Genomic DNA, 18332 nt, shown 5'->3' on the forward strand with positions numbered 1-18332 from the left:
GAAAATTAACGGGGTTGTATCAGAACATGAAATTTTCGTAGAAAAATATTGAAATTTTCATTATTTCAAATATTAATGATCGAGTACGGTATAGTGAAGCAATATTTTCTATCGAAAATTATTCTATAGTAATTATCAGATTACCTCAGTTGAGGGAAATACTGGATTATTGGTGAATCATTTAGATTACTGGATCGTTAATGAATCATTTATTAAAGATTGCTGATAATAATTATTTCACAGTAATTAAAATTACTATATTACTATAGTTACTAATAAAAAGTTGTCTTCTTTTTTTGTTCTTCTTTTTTTATCGAGAAGACGAAACGATATCCAATGAGTGAAGTGGCTGCCGAAATTTTTTTTTTTCCTTTTTTTTTTTTTTGAATAATAATAATGTTCTATGTGACAACTTACTTTTAGATGATACAGTAGATATACTTTATAAAAAATTTGCTACATTAATTATTTCTAAACGATTAGAATTAACGAGCAGACGTTGACTATAGTAATGATGTTCGAATATGAGCGATTGATTTGAAAAAAAAAAAGGAAGAAAAAATAAAAAAAGAAAAATGATAGGAGAAAAGAACAATATATTTCATTATGAAAAAATTTGTCGACTTAATATCTATTTATTGGCAAAGCGAATAATTTCTAACAGCTTATAAAACGTTATCGTTGTCCATCGACAATGTCAATCGACTCATCGACGTGAACGAGACGATATATTATATTAGCACTCGAACGGCTATTACAAGCTATTAATTCGAAAGTGAGACAACGTCGAAAGACAGATTGCTCGTAGGACAGACTATAGATAGTAGGTGTTTACACGTCTAATGCATCGCATCGACCAGCTAGGCTGTGTTGCCTGGCTACTCGAATTTTATTAGCACGATAAGGATCTCTCTCTCTCTCTCTCTCTCTTTCTGTCTTTCTCTTTCTCTGTAATAACTTAGTTAACTGTATACATATGTGTATACGTATATACGTACGTATACACATAGATTACATACATGTTCCAAACATAATTTGCCCGAGGATCGAGAAATCAGAAAATAAAGAGAAACATTCTTTTTATAAAGCACTTTAACGAGCACGAGATGATATTGGAATTTTAGAAGAGGACTGTTCTACTTTCGATGACGATAAGAAAACTCTTTCGACGACGAAATTAATGTATCGACAAACAATGAGACAACAGGTCTCTTCCGATTAGTCTTTACTTTTCCTATCTCGAAATCCGTACACTTTGTACGACGTTAGATATCGCGTATCATCTAACCTTTTCATTATTACGTAGGATACTATCAGAAGGAGAGAGAGAGAGAGAGAGAGAGAGAGAGAGAGAGGGAGTACGAAGGAAAAAATCGATGGAATGAATTTTGGAAAAGATCAAAAAAAAAAAGAATAAATGAATAAAATGAGTATAAAATCGGTAAGGAGAATGGTAAATCGTAGAAGAAGAGAGATAATACGACGAATTAAAAAAGAGAGAGAGAGAGAGACAGAGAGAGAGAGAGAGAGAGAGAGACTGCTGGTTACCACGGTAAATTTCAAGCTTGGAAAAAAGAGCCGTGGCCGCGTTGTCAGGCCAATCAGTCGAGGGCTTTTATCGAACAAATTGGTCAGTGAACGTATAGAGAGTTCCATATATATATATCTACCTATATATATATATATATATATATGTACACGCATACACACACACACCTATAGGGGTAGTGAGGTGGAGAGAGACAGAGAGAGAAAGAGAGACTGAGGTGGTGGGGTATTTCCTGTCAGATGATCCTGATTGGTAGTTGCCGAGCAATCCACCGTTCGACAAAAAAGGCGAAAAACCGGTGGCGTAAAACGAGCAACGAGCGCAAAAAGCACACTCGCGGAATAAAATAAAAGGTGCGTCGATAAGCCAAGCCCACCGGTGGTGGCAACCACCACTACCACCAGTACCACCACCACCATCACCATCACCACCACCACCACCACCACCACTACCACTACCACTACCACTACCGTTACCGTCACCATGACCAACACTGTCAACGATGACGACGACGACGTCAACGACGACGACGACGACGACGACGATGAACAACGACAACAACGACAACGACAACGACAACGATGACTATACCACCCCTTGATATATCCCCCAACCCAACCAACCAACCAACCGGTCGACCACCCACTCATCCACCCACTCTCTCCATCCTTCTCCCCCACCCCCTCAGTCTTTTCGTCCAACGTTGACACGAACGCGACTTGTTAAAAATTGCCATACACCACTACGAAGCCACCGATATCGTATCGACGACGACTCGTTTTTTTAAATAAAACCCGTTCGAATGGACGAACGAACGAAGAGAGAAGGGAAGGGGTCTGGATGGGATCGAGGACCGAGGACGTTGAGGGGTTATAGGGAAGGGGTCATGAGAGAAACAGAGATACACGGAGAGAGAGGAACAGAGAGAGAAAGAGAGCTTTTATTTGCGGAATATTTGTCGCGCGTTATGCGTCGTGGCCAATGATACGACAACACCATGTTTCATCCATCCGGGCACCTATCGAAATTTAACTAGCGTTCGTAACGACGCCAGATAGATTCGATAGCATGGAACGACGACTCAACGACGAATCAATCATTTATCTTTGTTTTTTTCATTTTTTTTCTGTTATATATGTATATTTTTTTTTCGCTCCTCATTTTTTCGTTTCGGTTTTTTTTCTTCTCTCTCTTTTTCGTTTTTTGTTCTTTTGCTCTCTCTCTCTCTCTCTCTCTCTCTCTCTTTTTCTTTTTCTTTTTCTTTTTTCTTTTTTCTTTCGGTTTTTGTTTATTTGTTTTTTTGTTTTTTTTTTTTTTTTTTTTTTTTTTTTCTTTAGGTACAAGGAAGGATTTTTTTTTTCTAATTACAACTACATTTCCATCAGTGCGAAATATGAGATGTAGGGGAGAGGGAGAGGTGTTCGATAATCGTTAGAAATTCGAAAGAGAGATAGATATTACTCGTTTCGGTTAAGAAGGATTAAAACGATCGTTTCGAAAAATCGATAAAGTATTTCAGTTCATTAGCGAGAATAGGATTATATCAATATGCGAGGGGGGAAAAAAATGATTAGAGGAAAACGAATGAACGAATGAACGAACGAACGAACGAACGAACGAATGAACGAAAATAGGAAGGGGCTATGGTCGAACACGTTAAAATGTGCCTGCGGTATGAATATATTTCGGAAATGATCTGTGTGACTGAGGATTAATAGACGTATAAAATACATTTTGCGCAGATGCGCTTTAATTAAGCTAATATTTCAATGCTTTTACCTGACCGTATAGAAACATTCTCGTTGCATTTGTTTTCTATAAACAATGTATATATATGCACACGTAGTATATATAATGCATTTAAAATGTATATATATATATATATATATGTATGTGTGTGTGTATATGAATGTTTAAAAGCGAGACGACATTTATTGCTCGTTAACGTTTCCGCATCTTTCCAAGCTGAAAGATTTTGATCTTTTGCAAATTTTCATTATTTAATTTGTCCAAAAGAGAGAGAGAGAGAGAGAGAGAGAGAGAGAGAGAGAGAGAAGAAGAAAATATTTTTTTAAAACTTTTTTCTCTTTTTTAAGAAATTTTTTTCTTCTTTCCATTTATTGGAGACTCTGACACAGTGTTTCTCAAAGTTTCGCAAGCGTTGTCCTTTGAGGAATTATTAATACAAAATTTAACACATATATACATGCTTATATATATATTTATATATGTGTGTGTGTGTGTGTATATATTTATGTTTTATTTTATTCCCATTGTTACATTATAATTATAATGTTATTCATTTATTTGTATATGAGAGATACGTCAGTTATATACACATCTTCAAGTAGTAAATGAAGCTTAAAAGTTTGAGAAACACTGCTGAAGCATATCCGATGATTCTCTACGAGTTAGTCGGAGTCGATAGAGAGAAAGAGAGAGAGAGAGAGAGAGAGAGAGAGAGAGAGAGAGAGAGAGAGAGAGAGAGAGAGAGAGAGAGAGAGAGAGAGAGAAAATGTAAATGTAAATCGAGTTAGGAATTCCTCTTTAATGGGGGTGACGTTAGAAGAGATATTTTTTCAACGTAATAGCGCAGGACCCCCTTTCAGAAGAAAGCCGGTACAAACGAAATTAAGGGACGAAAATTATTTGCTAAAGGCAATGGAAGGAAGACTTGGTAATATCTTTAACCAACGTCAAGTTGCTCGATATATATATATATATGTATATGTGTATGTATGTGTATGTATGTATATATATAATATATATATATATATATCGAAAATGAAAAAGAAAAAATAATCGGAAATATAAAACTTTTACCTTCTTTTTCTATCCCTTAAAAATGGCGAATGTATAAAAAAGAAAAAAAAAAGAAAAAAGAAAATATTTGACGGTACAATCGACGTATATTAAAATAAAAAAAATTTTTTCGAAGAAGTTTCCTTAAGTTCGAATTTTCTTTCTTCAATAATTCTACTCGATTCGTTCTTTTCTTCATTTTTGCTTTCTAACGACGTTAGAAATTAAGTTAGAAATGAAGAAAATATTCGACTTAACCGAACGGAATTAATCGAACTATAAACCACATCATTAAAGTAATTCCTTTCGTTTCAATCCGACCAATCGATTTTAAAAATTAATCGTCGATATTAATCGTCAAAAAAAAAAAAAATAAGAAACAGACGAAGAAAAAAAATAAAAATTAAATAAATAAAAAGAAAAAATATATATATATATATATACACATATATATTCGAGCGAATCGAATTGAAGAAGGATCTGGAAAGGAATAAAAATGATTGAAAGGAACCGCAATTAAGGTGAATTCGTTTTCTTATGGGACAGTTCGGTCCCTGTCGATCGTCGATTTGGTAAATTGATTCGACGAACCATGAAGAAAGAGAACGTAGTATACGAGACATAAAGAGAAAAGAGAAAAGAGAAAAGAGAGAGAGAGAGAGAGAGAAAAGAGAGAAAAGAGAGAAAAGAGAGAAAAGAGAGAAAAGAGAGAAAAAAGAGAGAAAGAGAGAGATGGTTGGTCCATCTAAAGAATCCCTTGACTCTTTTCTTCTTTTTTTGTCGGTTTCATGGAGGCTCGCTCGCCCATACTACGAACGGGGAGAAACAATGGCGAAGAGATGGCGGAAGCTCTGCCAACAAAAGGGGGATGATACTCGAGAGACAAAGCTCGCGAGGGGTTGGTGGATGATTTAATTAGTTAATTGTGCGTCATTCATCCGTCTATTCATCCCCTTTCGCCCTTCTCCTGTGCACCATCGTCACCACCATCGCCATACCGTTACCATGGTAACTCCGCGTCGACTTATACTCCGTTTAAACGAGCTATTTCGTGACAAAGATACTTTCACGTGTTATCTCTCATCTTTATCTTTATCTTTATCTTTATCTTTTTCTCTCTCTCTCTCTCTTTTCTCTCTCTCTCTCTTTCTGTTGGTCTCTTAGGAAAATTAGTTTCTAAGAGTAAGCTGAACATTTTCTTCAAAGTCTTATTCGTGTAATTATTAATTACGTGCTATTTTTATGCAAACATATCTTTTAATATCTATCACCCAGATAGTTGGAAAATTTTCTTCAGTCTTTTATATTTATATGTAAGTGTGTGTGTGTGTGTGTGTGTGTGTGTGTGTGTGTGTGTGTGATAATTATTAACATCATATATTTTTATTCTTATAATATTATTTTTTAAAATAATAATTTTTAATCTACGATCTATGTAACATCGTACAATACATGTAGATAAAATTACAATATTAAATAACTAAAAGATTCATTGTACTTACCTGATTCATATAAAAATATATCTACGAATATATCGCTTCTAACTGTCGAACTAATTAAGTCCGATGAATTATCGATAATATTTAATCGATAATCTCATACAATCAAATTTTTCACGTTCTTTCACTTTCTTCGGCTAGGTATGTATATACGTATATATGCACGTATGCATGTATATATATATATATATATATATATATATATATATATATCTTTCGTGCGACATATGGTGTACCGATTGTGGCGGATTACTCCTATTTGTCTAGGATTTCGAGTATTCCTATTAATTCGAGCCGCGGTTCGGTGTACCGACCGTAGTTCTCCGGTCTACGACGACGATAGCCAACCAATCGCTTTTACGATCGGTTATAAAAAAAAAGGAAGAAAGAAAAAAAACAGAAAAGCAAAAAATATATAGCTACATTATGATCGACAAAATTATATTGAACTTGTACTTAGTTATCTGGATCGTTAGTAATAAAATTATTCTTTGATCAAAAACGAAAATAAAAATTTAAAGCTGTGATCCTTGACTCCTTTTCTCTCTCTCTCTCTCTCTCTCTCTCTCTACATATATATATAAATATATATATATATAGATATGTATATATAAAAGAAGATAGGAGAAGGGATGAAAAAAACCTCCCTTCCTAAAAACGATTGGATTCACAGATTTCGAGAACGGCCGACGGGAAAGCTAGGAAATATTTTATGGTACGTGAATGTAACGCGGCAAGCAATCGGATTATTTCGGCTGTCGAAACTTTTTAACCTAAAACCCATCAGCGGAGTTTCGAATAAACCAAATCACAAATCAGAGCTTCTCATTCCCGAGAAGAGAATGGTGGAGGATGAGGAGCAAGAGATGGAAGAGGAAGAGGTGGAGGAGGAGAATGAAGAGGATGAAGAGGAGGAGAGGTTTCGACTCATTCGATGGCAAACTTTCAACGCCTGGACCATTCACAGTTCGATGTTATCCCGGATCGACCGAAATTAAAGCTTCTATCGATGGGCTAAAAGCGGTGGCTAGCGTCACCAGGTTGGAGAGGGTGGTAGGAGGAAGAGAATGAGGAGGATAGAGTAGGGTAAAGCGAGAGAGAGAGAGAGAGAGAGAGAGAGAAAGAGGAGAGGGGAACAGGAAACGGAGAAGGGAGAATCGGCAAATTCGCTGGTCCACGAGTGCACGTACGGAACGTATAGTTGACTATATACATATATATATATATATGTATGTATATATATATATATATATATCTCTATCTATCTATGTATATATGTAGATATATATCGGAAGCAGTAGCATCAGTCTACCTGCCTATAGGCGTATAGGTGGTAATGGTGTTTCTGAATTAGCTGCCAGCTAGTTTGGCCGTCCGCAAGCAAACAGATCTTGGTTAGCCGATGTGTAACATCCCGCGTTCGCTCAAACGCGCTATCGTCTATCTATATGCTCGCTCTACCAAACATATACCTACCGATGTAGTTACTACATTCTCGGATAGTAAGAGTACTCGTGAAAATATTTTACTATTAAATGCATACATTCATACATTCATGCATACATACATACATACATACATACATACATACATACATGTATGCATCTCGTATATCACGTATCAAGAAAAAAGCAAACGAAAAAGAACAGACAACGTTGAGATTATTACATCGACCGAGGATTCTATACGAGGATAAAAAGGATCGATACTGATCGGTCTGTCATAAGGACGATATGAAAAGAAGCAAAAAAAAAAAAAAAAGAAAAAAAATAAATAGAAGAAGAAAAAGGAGTGGGAGAAAGATAAAGAGGTTCGAAGAAAAGTAGCTTGAAACATCGATGGGTTAGGACGTGCGGAAGGTGAAGAGGTAGCAGAGGGTAGATCGAGAGAAATAGGAAAGAAGAGGAATAAGACAAAGAAGAAGAAGAAGAAGAAGAAGAAGAAGAAGAAAGGCCCGCTGCCATTTGGTGGTACACACGGCAAGAATAAGAAGTAACATAGCGGATGTTTATGGCGTGATTTGTGGCAGACTTGCGAGCCCCGGAGTTTGGGATTAAATTCAGCCATTTCGGGGTAAGGAAAATAGCCTGATAAAAGTTGGCCAACTTTTATCCCTTCCCTACTTTCCCTCTCTCTCTCTCTCTCTCTGTCTGTCTGTCTGTCTATCTGTCTCACCCTCAGTCTCACTCTTTCTCTCTCTCGGTCTCACTATTTCTCTCTCTTTCGTCTATCAGAATGGGTAAGAAAAAAAGAAAGATAGAAAGAAGGAAAGAAGGAAGGAAGAAACGAAGGATGGTGGCGTCTCTTTGTAGGAATAAGAGAAAAGGAGGGAAGAGAAGAAAAGAGAAGAGAAGAGAGGACTAGAGAGGAATGAACGAGAGTAGGAAGAGGTGGAGATATCGTGGAGCGTTGCTCCGCTCGGCTAGATTCGTTTAGTTCGTATCTGAGGGGCAGATAATTCGGGGGCGGGACATGCTAGGGGCTAGGGGATCGCAGGCGGAGCTTCTGGCACCACAGACGCGCGTTGGAAGCTATAGGAGGGCGTAAGAGAGAGACGGACGTCTCGTAGATCGGAAGGGGTGAGAATAGAAAGAGAGAGAGAGAGAGAGAGAGAGAGAGATGGTATGGGTGGGGGTGTGCGAGGAGGGATGAACGCGCACACGGACGCAAACCAAGTCGTTAGCAACCCCTTCGCTTTTCCTGCCTGCGGAAGCCGACTCGCTGCTACTCGGTTAGAGGTATACACGCCGATTTAGGACGGTAATTCCAATTTGCAATTCGCTATTGGGTAATTGCTGTCCATTAGAGGGTGGCCATTTTCGGTTCCGACGTGGATACCCTAGCTTGCAGACTACCTACCACCTATATCTTTCTCTATCTCTGTCTCTATCTCTTTCTCTTTCTCTTTCTCTTACTCTATCTATCCCGTTTGTATCTCCCGTTGGAAGAAAGAATTGTAAAGAACAAAGGAAATCCCGTTAATGCGTGAATTTCCGATCTGTCGATCGACTCGATATCATCGTTATTTATGATAATGTTATCTATAAATTTAAAGATGGAAGGCTTCGTTCACTTGCTTTTTTTCTTTTTCTTTTTCTCTTTTTTCTTTTTCTTTTGATAATCTTTTTCTCTTTTCCCTTTTGTTTCCCCTTTTTCTCTCATCGAAAGATAGGATGAAAAGAAATGAGGAATAAAAAGGAAAGTGTGGCTCTAGTCGTCGGCAACGGAATCGGAGTAATTAGCTTTAATTAAGCGAACCCTTCGGGCAGGAGTTAACGAGGGTAGTTACTCGTTAGTCCGAGAGATACCCGGTGCGATTCCTCGTTCCTTTGTAATAAAAAGAGAGAGAGAGAGAGAGAGAGAGAGAGAGAGAGAGAGAGAGAGAGAGAAATAGAGAGATAGGCAGCCAGACAGATAGACAGACAGACAGACAGACAGACAGACAGACAGACAGAGAGACGGAGAATTTGTCGTTCGCAAAAAAGGTTTCGCGTCACATTGGAACAATTAACTTTCCCTATCCTCTCTCCCACCCCCTTTCTCTCTCTCTCTCTCTCTCTCTCTCTCTCTGTACATGTTCATCTTAAAGTTCATTAGATTCAATCGTAGACGGAGAATTACATCATTTTTTCTTCTTCTTTACTCTTTCGAGGAACAGCAAGAGAAAGAAAAAAGACAAATAAAGAGAAAAAAGAAAAAATGAAGAAGAAAAAGGAAAAGAGAGGGGAAAAAGAAGAAGAAAGAAACTCTATGAAAGAACGATATTACATTCATACGTTATTTCTTTTTTTCTTTTTGTTCCTTCGACGAGGGGTTGCAATTTTGTCGAAGGGTAAAGATATACACCTATCTATACGGATAGGAGAGAAAAGGTATATAACAGAGGGTGGTCGCTTTAAGTAGAGATAATAGCCGGTGTTTACCGCCGTGATGATCGCGCACGATTTTAGGGGGTGCCAAACGGCGGCGGCGACGCCGTCGATGTCAGAGAAGCGGTATGAAGCGGCATGAAGCGGCTAATGGATGCCCAAATAAATTAAATTATCATGATAAAGGTTACGTCGAAACGAACGTGGTCGTCACCTTGTATGCGTGCGTGTAAGTGTCTCTCTCACTCACTCTCTCTCTCTCTGTACGTGTGTGTTAAGTGCGTGTGAGCGTACCGAACACTGCACATCGACAGTGTACATCTCGGGGTTCTAGATATAAGAGCGTCAATGGTGATTGTCCACTCGATAAAAGCCACCCTCCTTGTTTACCAACATCTGTCACGGTTTTGCTCACCATTCTACATCTCCCCACTCTTCCTCCCCCCTCCCTCCTCCATCTTTATTCCTTCTCTCTATTCCTTTCGTAACTTTTTATTTCTCTCAGAACTCCAGGCCCAACTCCTCGAAATCTAAGTAAGTACTCACTTACCTTCCTTCACGTAAGTAAAGGATCCGAAAAAGGTGTCCCTCTCTCGCTCATTGGTCCTTTCCTTAATATCTACAATACTACGATTGGTCCAACACGATCTTTAACTCGTTTTACTCGTTCCACTTTACTCGAGATTATTTATTTTACCTCCGGCTGTTTGTAGTTAGTTAGCGTCATAGTTAACGCTTACCACCCCAAGAACGTGACCGGACCTTATGTCACTTGGTTTTCGACCCTCTTTCGGAATAGGGATTCTCTATTTCTATCTTTCTCTCTTTCTCTTTCTCTTTCTCTCTTTCTCTTTCTCTCTTTCTCTCTCTCTTTCGATCTCGAGCTTGGTTTTTCTCTTGATCTCTTTCTCACACTCTCTATTATAGATTCATATTTATGAATATTATTATTCGCCTTTAAGGGATCATCTTTTAGCACTACTTTTTATTTAGGATTATTATTATTTTCAAATTACGATCGTATTTTTATTTTTATTTAGGATTCTATTATTTTTTTAAGACTTTATTTTTTAAGAGTCTGTAATTTTTTTTTTTTTCTTTCTTTCCCCTCTTGACGCAATAATTTTCCTTTTTTTCTTTTTTTTTTTTGTTGCTGTTGTATTTGTGACTCTACGATCGATGTCACAGATCGGTGAATTATCGAGAACGAAATTTGTCGACTAAAGACATAAAAATAAATCATGACGAGAGGTGGGGAATAGGTGGAGGAGGAAGAGGAGGAGGAGAGGGTGGAGTAAGAGGGGGAGAAGAAGAGAGCACTAGGATGCAACACGCACGAAATAATAATCGTCCCGATAGTATTTACGAGGGGAAGGGAAATCATCATTGGGTTCGCCATATGTGCACCACGGGGGGTAAACCGCCCCTTTTCGCGAGACGATAAATATTCGGCTAAATGCTACCATGTTAAATACCAACGAGCATCAAATGTCCTGGTGGATATGAAAAGAGAGGTCCTTGGTTGATGTTCTCACATTTTGTGTGTTGAATCCTTTTATGTATATACATATGTGTGTGTATGTATATATGTATGTATAAAATTTTACACTATCGTATAAACATATGACATTTTTCTAAGATAAAAGCAAGAAAAGGAGAAAAGGAAGATTAATAGAAAAAAAAATTTCACAAAAAAAAAAAGGAAACAAATTAAATTCGTTTTGATTATTTGAGATTTTTTTCAACAGTCAAAATATCCTTACGTTTGTGAACCATTGAAAAACAAGAAAGAGAGAGAAAAAAAAAAAGAAAAGAAAAGAAGAAAGAAAAGAAAAGAAGAAAAAGGAAACTCGTGAAAGTAAATTTGATTTTAAATTACAATATGATTTGATTTAGGAGATTTCCACGAGGACGTAACGACCGACGAAGCATCGAAAAATTATGGATTCGATCGATCGATAAAATATGCATTAGGAATAAAATCATTAGGATTAAGAACTTCTAGGTCGGTGATCGAACGAATGGATTTATATTAGAACGATCGTATCACACGGACGAATGTGTCGTTTATTTTTCTATCGGCCGTAAAATTGGGCAAAGCTCCGTATCAAAACGTGTCTCCCCTTTTCGTACCTACATATGTATACCTATGTATATATATATATATGTATGTGTGTAAATGTGTATATATATATATATATATATATATATATATAATATGTAGGTAGTACCTGCTCGCAATATCTCGACGGTTAAGTGAATCACACGCTAATCCGAATGCGCTCGCCTAAACGATGCCATGTGTACAAACACTGACAGTCGGTGACGCACTTGCCAGTTAAGTTTCGGGGGTGCTTAAGCCAGTGACGCAAAGTTCCTGACAAATCGCGTGAGATTAGGATGACACGAGAAATCTGCTCTCTCTCTTTCTCTCTCTCTTTCGTAGTTTCCACACTCGTTTTCAATTTGTTCTCTTCGAACTTTCAAAGATATTCACTCGAATCACAAATTTCATTAAGGATTCATAAAATATTTTGATTAATTAATTTCTTCATGTCGTAGAATAAAACAAAAAGAAAAAAGAAATATAACATATACATATATGTATATATTATTTAATTATAATAATATAAATTAGATTAAAAGATTCTAAATATTCTACGCCAATGTATTTCTCTCTCCTCCTCCCCACCCTCATCCCCTCCTCGATTACTATAAGTCTGGGATACGGTTTCTGAGCAGCAAGAGTCGTTGGTAGAGCTAATTGTAGGGGCGGTGGCGTTTCCACCCTAACGTCTAACCCCAAATCATCGCTCCGTAATCCATAGGGATTTACACTCGCGATAATTGCATTAGCATTCGATGATTTCCAATGGATCGTACTGGCTAATGAAATGATTATCGTTGCTCCGGTAACGATCGATGAGAATTATCGATGGGGTCCGGTCCGCTCGTGATCATCCCATAGATTACGACCAATTTCGTATATTACGAATCGAATTTATAATTATCATTCATTTTACGATGAACTCATCGATCGATCGATCAATAGATCGATACCTATCGATATTATATCGTGTATCGTACTGGTATCATGCTCGTATCATGTTCGTATCGCACAACAGCTTTTAAAAATATCATTCGCGAATTTATTAAAATTTGACGTTCCGAGAAATAATATTAAATATATCTATATATATATATATATATATAGATACACATACAAAAAGACTTATCTTATATCTACCCGGTATGTATCGATATATATATATATATATATATATATATATTACACACACACACACACATACATATATATATATCCATTTCTAATCTCTAATCGAGAGTTCTAATCGCAAATCGATGTTATTCTTTATTTTTCTCTTTATTTTTTTCTTCTTCTTTTTATTTTTCTGTTACATTCTCAACGAACTATCCCCCCGTCTCTTTTTTTTTTCGAAAGGTTGTGCTGCTCAACACGCGTTACTTGGTAAAACGAGAAGACCTAGGACAGCATTCACGTCCCAACAACTTCTCGAATTGGAAAAGCAATTTCGTCAAAACAAGTATCTGAGCAGACCGAAGAGGTTCGAAGTAGCGACATCGTTGATGCTGACCGAAACTCAGGTAAGTTTAGTTTAAGAAATAAGGATGATGATGGATCGAAGGGAAGGGAGGGGATAAATGGGTTAGGTAAGGAAAAGAGGGGAAGGGAGATGAGAGGAGGACCTAATGTTAAAAATCGTTTCATCCAAACAATACCTAGACTCTTTATCTATTTTAATCTTGAACAATGTAACGCGATGAACGTCAATGAATCATCGTGGAAATAACGTAGACTTGTCGTCTTCGATATTCGTGGAAAAAAAATTGTCTAACGATCTTTTTTTCTCTTTTTCTTTTTTTTTTTTTTTTTTTCTTTTTGAAACAACTATATCGGTACGACGATCTTACGAGTGAAACGAAGATACGACCGATTAAATTCTATTTATATCAATTATTTATTACGCACATCAATACTTGTTATTGATATTATATTATCTATAAATTGACGTTGTTAACAATTCATTTTCTTTTCTTTTCTTTTCTTTTCTTTTCTTTTTTTCGTTCTCCTCTCTTCCTTTCTTTTGTTTTCTTTTCAATTAGATTTCCACGATGACAAATACTAATCGTTTCCGATTTTTTCATCGGGTAAAATTAAATTGTTAATTCCTTTTTGAAGTGTTTAATTGAAAACGAAGATACGAAGCAGGAGAAGGTGGGATAAGGAGATTTGCATTATTTATAAATCGATGGTGTTAATTATTTTCTTTTTTTTTTTCTTTTTTTTTTGCCCTTTTTTCTTATCGAGAATGAAATTCTATTGATATTATTTGTAGTTAATAGAAATTGTCATCGTCACATTATTCGTAAATCGATAGTGTTAACGATTCTTTTCTCTCTTCTTTTTCTTTCATCAATTAAATTCTATTTCAATTATTTGTAGTTAATAGAAATTGTCATTGTCGTATCATTCGTAAATCATTGTAAATTTTTGTTTTTCGTCAATTAAATTCAATTTATGATCCAATAATCGATGATCATAATAATTCCTTTTTTCTTTTCCTTTTCAACGTCAATTAAATCCTAATCATATTATTAATAATCAAACAAAAATTATCTATACAAATTATTATTTCGATTATCTATAAAAATCGATCTCACTTGCATTTTTTCTTTTTCTATACAAAAAATAACTCCCTGATGAAATCGTCATGTCGTCACATTTTCCCTGTCAATAAAATTTCAATCATTATTATTAATACTTAACGAAAGATACGTCTGTACGATTATTATTTTAATTATGCCGTTAACGATCATCCCCTTCTCTGCGTACTTCCCTCCGTTTTTTATTTCCTTCTCCATGAACCATAATATCACATGCTCAAAGTTGACAAATCATTTTTGATTTTTGCATGGAGATTGATTTTCGCACGATTATTATTTGGATTATTTTAATTAAGCCGTTAACGATTCTCCCTCTCCCTCTCTCCACCTCCCTCTGTTTTTCTATTTCCTTCTCCATAAACCATACATTAAATCCCCGACGAATCGATTTTGATTTTTGAGTAAGGGAAAAAGTGTAAATTCCTTTCGAACTTGTTGGATTTCCAACGATGGAAGATTGAGCGACATTGAGGCGGTAAATACGAGGAATATGGAAATACGTGGGACGTCGATGGTAACGATGAACGGGCAAGAGAGAACGAGATAAAGGAGAAAGATCAAGAGAATAAAGAAGGAGAAAGAGAAGTAGAAGTAGAAGTAGAAGTAGCAGAAGTAGAAGGAGAAATAGAAGGTGAAATAAGAGAAATAGAAGGAAAGAGAAAAGAGTTTGAAAGAGAGGAAGAAAGAGAAACAGATATATATATATATATATATATATACAGAGAGAGAGAGAGAGAGAGACAGAGACATAGATAGATAGATAGAGATAGAGAGAGAGAGAGACAGAGAGAGAGAGAGAGAGATGGGAAAAAGGACCCTTGAGGGAAATCCTAGGAATAATCCCTACGTAGCCTGCTCACTCGCGAGACACCGACTCTTACTCTCCCTACACGCGAATCTCTCTCTCTCTCTCTCTCTCTCTTTCTCTCTCTTTCTCTCTCTTTCTCTCTCTCTTTCTCTCTCTCTTTCTCTCTCTCTCTCTCTCTCTCTCTCTCTCTCTCTCTCACATAGTTCAACAACTTAAACATAACTCCGAAGCTTACGAGCTCTGACGGATCGCTCGGCAAACAGAAGCGAAAGTCTGAGTTATGGGTCGGGCTCAGTCCCTGATTTGTTTCGATATTTTACCGATTCTCTCCACTTCCGAACCTCTCTTCCAACCTTCGAACGTCGTCGTCGTCGTCGTCGGCGTCGGCGTCGGCGTCGACGTCGTCGTCGACGTCGGCGGCGTCGTAACACTCAACACCCCTTCTTCTTCTCTCTATCTTCTTCGTCTAACCCATTCCAATCATTTGATACACGGCTCTTACTCTTTCTAATCTTTATTTTTTCTTCTTCTTCTTCTTCTTCTTCTTCTTCTTTTTGTAATTCTTCTTTTTCTTTCTTTCTTTTTTTTTTTTTTTTTCTTTTGAATTTACACCTCTCTTTTTTTTTTCTTTATATATTTATACATTGTGGATATAATCGGTTTTTTATTTTGATCGGGTAACGCAGACGTTGATATTTTTAATTGGGAAGTGTAATTTTTCTTTTTTTGCGCATTTAGTATGTCTATATGTATGTGTAGATATTTTTAATTTATTATAATTCTTTTTTTATTGCATATAGTATGTATGTATGTACGTGTAGATATTTTTAATTAGCTATAATTTTTTTTCAATCGCATATAGTGAGTATATATATATATATATACATTATTTTTAATCATATAACGTGTATGTGTGTGTGTATATATATATATGTGTTTGATTTTGTTAGTTAAAAATAGAGTACAAAAAGATGTAACTTCCTTTTGAAATTTGATATACATGACGTAATACGTATAAGACGTAAAAGATTGTTATTACTATTATCTTCTTTTTCTAATAAGTCGGATCGTTCGGAAATATAGATAATTAATTTATCGATCTAATTGATCAAAACGGTTATCCGTCAGTGTTCCAAAAAAAAAAAAAAAAAAAAAGAAAAGAAAAATAAAGAACCATTTTATGTTTTGATCAAGATTTATATTCAATGATCGATATCAATGATATTTTAATTGATTAATTTAAAAAAAAATATATATATATAAGATCTACGTTTGTGTGCGTTTATTGGCATCGAAATTCCTCTATCTTTTGTTAATAATAATTTCATTTTCACGAAGGTGGAATTTATATAAAAAAGAAAAAAAAGGAAAAAAAAAAAGATAAAAAGAGGAAGGAAACACGTAGGTATTTCGTAATAAAATCGTTCGGAATCAAGATTCGAGAAATATTAGGGTGAAATTCTTTTCCATTTGTATTCGTACGAGCACAAAATTCGTGAGTTTTCTTTTTTCGGAGGGGTTACCCCTAAAGAAGCTACATGGGAGCATGATATGTTGTCCGAAAGATTTACATCGCTTTCTTACGATTTTACCGAGGGGGTTGAAGGGGAGAGGGGGTGGGTGAGAAAAAAGAAAATCGTGCTACCCTATCGCTCTACTTGATTTACGATGTCTCGTCGTGAATATTTTTGTCTATCATATGTACATATATATATATATATATATTTTTATATATATGTATAAATGTGTGTATGTGATTTTTAGAATATAGATATATGCACAAGTAATAATAAAAAAATATTTTTCTATATTAAAAATATTCTATATACTATATATCTTTTTTCTTGTTTTATATAATGTATTAACAATATATATATATATATATTTTTTTTAATATATATATATATATACACATATACCTATTTGTTTATTTCATAAAAGAATAAATATATAATAACGCATATATATATATATATATACAATTTTTTTTCCTAATTTTAAATGTGTTAAAGAAAAAATATATATATTTTAATTTGATCTAAAGTAAAGATTGAATAAAATTCGTACCAACGATTGTTGAGTTAGTCTAATTTCGAGATTTTTATCACGCCTATCCTAACGAATTTCCATGTTTGTGAGTGTGTGCACGTGTATGCTCGAAGCAATTAAAAAATTTCTTATATCGAAAATCGATCGGTCAAAAATAAAGTATTAAGAATAATAATTAACGATAATTCGGTCCTTTATCGTTGTCAACGGAAATACACACATATGCACGTAGTATACGCATGCACGTACGCACACGCGAAAGAAACTTATCGCCGAATTCTGAAGATTAATACGACAAAGATAAGAAGGTGTGTTATATTTGTTCTCAGAGGGAAAAACAAAAAAAAAAGAAAGAAAGAAAGAAAGAAAGAAAGAAAGAAAGAAAGAAAAGAAAAAAAAAAAGAGTTCGGGGGAGAGGGGTGGGAGACGATGATTTTGCGTAACTTTATCTTAAGAGCTCGTTTAATCCGTTAATCCGTTCGATTAAATTGGAATCGATTACAAGGTAAAAGAGAAAGAAAAAAAAAAAAAAAAGAAAAAAAGAAAAGATCGAAAACAAAAAAAAAAAAAAGAAAAGAAAAGAAGAAAAAAGAGAAAAACACACACGAACGTTTTTGTCTCCATTTCAGGTGAAGATCTGGTTCCAAAATCGACGAATGAAATGGAAGAGAAGTAAGAAAGCACAACAGGAGGCACGTGCTAGTGGCAAACTCGAGGATGCTGGTAATACGAAGAATTCCGAGAGAGAGAATACCGGAAGTGACGTATCGGTAACAGCACCGTGCACACCGGAAGAACCCAGGGGAACTTTGCAAGAAACTCAAAGAAACTCGACCGAACTTCAAGAACCTCTTTATCGGCCTTACGTCGTTTAAATAATATTTCGATTTCGAAAAAAGGACTCGATTATATAATGATAAAATATGTTTTATTTATCTTTGTAATCATTGTCTCTTGTGTAAATTCCTAATCTATAGTTTCTTCTCTCTTACGAAAATTATATAATTTCGATGCGGACAATTCCAAAGAAAAATTATCGTTGGTATGGG

At 35.6% G+C, this 18332-nt stretch overlaps 1 protein-coding gene across 2 annotated transcripts in view; it reads left to right on the forward strand.

Moving 5' to 3' along the window:
- LOC122637980 overlaps positions 1–18327 on the forward strand; it is a 21761-nt gene extending 3434 nt beyond the window's left edge. For both annotated transcript variants that reach the window (XM_043830550.1, XM_043830552.1), the window contains 2 exons: positions 13183–13346; positions 17913–18327. In XM_043830550.1, coding sequence (XP_043686485.1) covers positions 13183–13346; positions 17913–18158 — 410 coding nt within the window. In that variant the 3' untranslated portion in view covers positions 18159–18327. The remainder of the gene's footprint in view (positions 1–13182; positions 13347–17912) is intronic.
- Positions 18328–18332: the final 5 nt, after the last annotated feature.

This window comes from Vespula pensylvanica, chromosome 2 (genome assembly GCF_014466175.1).
Source record: "Vespula pensylvanica isolate Volc-1 chromosome 2, ASM1446617v1, whole genome shotgun sequence".
Lineage (NCBI taxonomy): Eukaryota > Metazoa > Arthropoda > Insecta > Hymenoptera > Vespidae > Vespula > Vespula pensylvanica.